The sequence below is a fragment of the Galeopterus variegatus genome, unplaced genomic scaffold (genome assembly GCF_000696425.1).
Source record: "Galeopterus variegatus unplaced genomic scaffold, G_variegatus-3.0.2 Scaffold1535, whole genome shotgun sequence".
NCBI classification, from domain to species: Eukaryota; Metazoa; Chordata; class Mammalia; order Dermoptera; family Cynocephalidae; genus Galeopterus; species Galeopterus variegatus.
Genome location: NW_007727646.1, coordinates 73,623 through 77,822, shown reverse-complemented (window position 1 = coordinate 77,822; position 4,200 = coordinate 73,623). Strand labels below are relative to the sequence as shown.

Here is a 4,200-nt window from a genome sequence, read left to right as displayed (position 1 = left end):
CCGACCGGCCGCTCCCGCCCCAGCCGCAGCCGCCTGCCCCGGACCCACCGCCGCCATGCCCAAGTGCCCCAAGTGCCACAGGGAGGTGTACTTCGGTGAGCGCGCCCGCGCCCGCCTGCCACGCGACCCGACGCTGCCCGCGGGGCTGGGGCGCCCGGGGATCCCTGGGCGCCGCTCCGAGCAGCCCCGTTAGCCGTGCCCGCATCCACCTGGGCGTGCGGGCGGAGACGGCCCGCGCCCGATGGTCCCGCTGTCTCTGTCTCTGTGTCTTCCCGCCTCTGGATCCTGCCGTTTGTCCGCTTCTCTGTCTCCCCATCTCTGTGAGTCCCGTCTGGGTCTCCCCGTCTCTGGCTTCCGCCGTCTCTCTAGCCTCCTCTCGGGCGCGCCCTGGGCCAGGACCCCGCGCAGTAGAAGGAACGCGGGGTTGGGGCCGCCCCTCCCAGCGCTAAGTAGAAACAGATGCGGAAACCGACGCCCGGGGCGCGATCCCAGGGCGCGCTCGGTCCTGGGCGCCGCCTTCCCGCCCCGCACCCCGGGTCCCACCCGCGGGAGGGGCGGGAGGAAGCGGGAAGTCCCCGGTCCTTGGGTGCGGAGAGGGGCGCCTGCAGGCTCCAGTCCACCCCGGTCACCGGCGCAAAGGCCGGAGGGTTTAACGCGGGCAGCCTGGCTCCAGGCCCTCCTGACCTGCGACCCCACGCCAGGCCTTCGAGGCCCCCCTCTCCTCCTCTTCCAGCCCAGCCAGCCCTCAGGGGCACGGGCCGGGGCCCGCACTTACAAGTGCCTCAGGGGGCAGCGACCCCTCCCGTTTGTTTGGCTGGACCGGCCTGAGCGGACTGGAGGTGGCCCCCCAACCCCTGGGGCGCACGGGCCGGCTGAGACCTTAGGGTGCGCTGCCAGGGTGAGAGAATGCCAGCGTGGGTGGCGGGTCCCTGAGCGGAAGTGGCTGCAGGAGGCGGGTGTACCCTGTGTCCCCAGAGCAGTGTCTCATGGAGGGCCTGTCTATACTTCTGCAGCTGAGCGGGTGACCTCCCTGGGCAAGGACTGGCATCGGCCCTGCCTGAAGTGTGAGAAATGTGGGAAGACCCTGACCTCAGGGGGCCATGCCGAGGTAGGGAGAAGCGCAGGTGGGGTGGGGTGGGGGGAAGGGGCATGGGGGTGAGGCACCTCCTCAGGACCCTTCTCTCTGCAGCATGAAGGCAAGCCCTATTGCAACCACCCCTGCTACTCGGCCATGTTCGGGCCCAAAGGTATGCTCGCTGTGACCCCGGACCCAGCCCCCACAGCCCTTGCCAACCCTAACCTGTTGACTGTTTTTCCTCATTTTCTCTGTAGGCTTTGGGCGGGGTGGAGCTGAGAGTCACACCTTCAAGTAAGCCCAGGTATATCCACTGTCCCCAGCCTCTCCCAGCCCATCCCACCCTCAGGATGGGGATGTCCCCCCTCCGTCTCCCTGCCCCTGAGGGCGGGGGTGGAGACTGCACTCGCATCTGTCCTTGTCTCTCTGTGCACAGGTTGTGAAGACCTCGTCCCTGGCCACCCGCTGGGCCACTGCTGCCTAGGCAGATGCCAGGCCTTACCTGCAGACACCCAGGGCTCCCCTGTAGCCCCTCGTGCCCACAATAAACCCGAACACTTGGAACTTCTCGTGTGTGCGCTTGCGCGGGCCTGAGCGCTGGGGGCGTGGTCTAGGGGAGCTGCCCAGGGCTTCTGCCCCCAGGCTGTGCCAGGGGCACCTGCTCTTCCTGCTGCAGCAGGCTCTGCTGCCCGCTGCCTTCTTAAGGGGCTCATCCACCACAGGCCAAAGCCCCCCGCCGCCGCGCTCTCACTCAGAGCCTACCTCTCCGACTGGCAGACCCAGGAGATGCCCCTGAGCCCTCCTCTGCATTTCCGCGACGGGGCGAGGGAGGCTTTGCAGGCTGGGGCCAAAGGGTCAGCAGGAACTTGAGGCCGGGAGGCAGGTCTGGCAGCGGGTCAGAGGGTGATGCAGCTGCGGCTTGTGCTGGTTCCGTTTTTGAGAAGCTTGGGGGAATCATCGTGGGGACTTCTTGCCTGACCCCTTCCCACTTCCTGCTGCCCCACCCCTGTCCCTGTTCTCCCGCCGCTACCCTTCCAGACCAGGCTGTGTTTCCCCAGGGCTGTGCTGGTGCTGTGGCTGCTCAGCCCTTACCCCAATTCCACATCCCATGTTTGCCCCCATGTGTCCCCACGTTCCAGGGACTTACCAAGGGATATGGTGCTCCAGTGGGAAGTGTGAGTCCTGACTGTACAGCAACGGTTGGGAGCTTTCTGGAAACTCCCTTGACCACTCAGGCAGCAGCTGCAGACTGGGCCTCCCTCAGACCCCACCTTCTCCCTCATTGGCCACTCAGCCCTCCCAGGACCCAGCTGATCTAGAGACCCCCGAAGGGCCCTCTCAGCCATGCACATGGCCTGCCTTAGGGCTTTGGTGGATGTACTGAGGCCTGAGCTGGAAGGGTAGTCGAGAGTGGCCTGGAGGGTGGAGTATGTGTGTGTGAATGGGTGATTCGAGGAATTCCAAGAGGTGGGGGCCATGGGATGGGGCCAGGGGAGGAGGGAGCAGAGGACGCTAAGGACAACTGGCACTGCAGAGTGGGGAGCAGGTGCACAAAGGAAATCCGAAATCCACCTTGAGCATGGGGGGTGGGCAGTGCTGAATAAGGCTGCAGAGATGCCCTACCCCCTCTCCCCATGGCCCCGGCCCCTGCAGCCCCTGCCCTGCCCGTGTATTCCCTGACCTGCCCCTGTGGCCCCCAACTCCTGTGGTTCCTGCCCTACCTCTGTTTCTCCTCACCCCTGTGGCTACTGCCCCCTCACGGCCCTCACCCCCTGCCCTCATACCCAAGGCTCCCACCCCAGTGACTGCCAGCCCCTCTGGCTCCTGCCCCCACGTGGCTCACAGTCCGGGTTGGAGGCTAACTTGGGGTCAACTGTCAGAGAGGTGAGGCCTGCAGGAAAAGTGGGGGTCAGCCAGGCCTCAGGTGGAGGAGGAAGTCATGCCAGGCAGAAACACAGCATGTGCGAAGTCCGTGAGAGGGAAAGTACCAGTGAATCAGGAACCAGCACGGGCGGGGTAAGGAATGCGGTCTGCAGGGCTGCGGGGGCGCTATGGAGGGACTAGCTGGAGGGTGGCCAGAGAGGCCTCTGGGCTGCGTGGAGAGGGGAGGCAGGACCAGACTGGAGGCCTGGAGGAGAGGGCTGGGGACGGGTGAGTGCAGCAGGCAGCAGCATCCGCACGCTGGCTGAGGGGCAGGCTCTTGGGCTGGGGACCTTGGAGGAGGTGCGCGGAGGGCCGCTGCCTCGGGCCCGGCTGGGCGTGGCCGTTTGGTGGCAGCTGACGCTCAGTGGAAGGCGAGGATACAAGGGAAATGGCCACTGGGGCTGGGGCGCCCGGAGGCGTGGGGCCCAGGAGGCACCTGGGGTGGGGGCCGAGGGAAGGGCTGCCTCAGAAGGAGGTCGGGTATGGGAGGACCGAGGTGAGGACTGGGAGGAAGGTGGCCCCGCGCTTCCTGCGGCCGCGGAGCGCACGGGGAGGTTCCGGAGAGAAGTGAGTCTCTTCTTCCCCGTGCTTCTCTCTCGATTTTTCTCCTCCTCCTCCTCTTCCGCCTTCCTCTGCCCCGTCTTCTTTACAGCTCTATTGAGGTATAATCTACATACCATAAAATGCAGCCGACGTAACTGCGCACTCCAGAGTTTGGACAAACACACAGCTGTCAACCGTGCGCACAATGCAGTTCTAGACGCCCTCCGCGCGCCCGTCTGTGGCCGCTCTCGCCCCTGTCCGGGCGACCAGAGCCCTGCTCCGTCTGTGCGTGCGCTTGGTCTGGACATTGCATACGAACAGGACCTTGCAACACGGTCCCCGCGCCCGGCACGGCCCCGAGGCGGCCTCGCGGACCGCTCCCTGTGGCTGATGGCACTAAAGCGCGGGGAGCCGCCGTGGCCCCGCCTTCATGCGAACGCCCCTCGCAGCGCTGCGTGCACGGCCAACAACTGAGGTCTAACTCCGGAAGAAACGGCCGGGCTGCTTGGCGGGGTGGCGGGGGGCGGAGGCTGCGGCCGGGACGGACGGAGCGGCTGGGCTCTGCAGGTGGGGACTCGGGACGGGGCTTCGGACGGCTCACTTTTCCGGGAGCCCCCGCTCACATCTGCAGTGCTGAGCTGTCGGGGGCGCGGCGGGGG

The 4,200-nt window shown here is 66.5% G+C and overlaps 2 protein-coding genes across 2 annotated transcripts in view; both read left to right on the top strand.

Moving 5' to 3' along the window:
• The first annotated feature begins 20 nt into the window (after window positions 1-20).
• On the top strand, window positions 21-1,639 carry CRIP1 (cysteine-rich protein 1 (intestinal)). Its single transcript, XM_008577550.1, has 5 exons — window positions 21-95; window positions 1,014-1,108; window positions 1,190-1,247; window positions 1,333-1,379; window positions 1,512-1,639. Exons 1-4 carry the CDS (start codon window positions 56-58, stop codon window positions 1,371-1,373), a joined length of 234 nt encoding a protein of 77 aa, XP_008575772.1. The 5' UTR covers window positions 21-55; the 3' UTR covers window positions 1,374-1,379; window positions 1,512-1,639.
• A 1,395-nt stretch (window positions 1,640-3,034) lies between these two features.
• Window positions 3,035-4,200, top strand: part of LOC103594337 (chromosome unknown open reading frame, human C14orf80) — a 12,576-nt gene continuing 11,410 nt past the window's right edge. Inside the window, exons 1-2 of the mRNA XM_008577553.1 lie at window positions 3,035-3,091; window positions 3,272-3,565. Of these exons, the coding sequence (XP_008575775.1) occupies window positions 3,035-3,091; window positions 3,272-3,565 (351 nt within the window). The remainder of the gene's footprint in view (window positions 3,092-3,271; window positions 3,566-4,200) is intronic.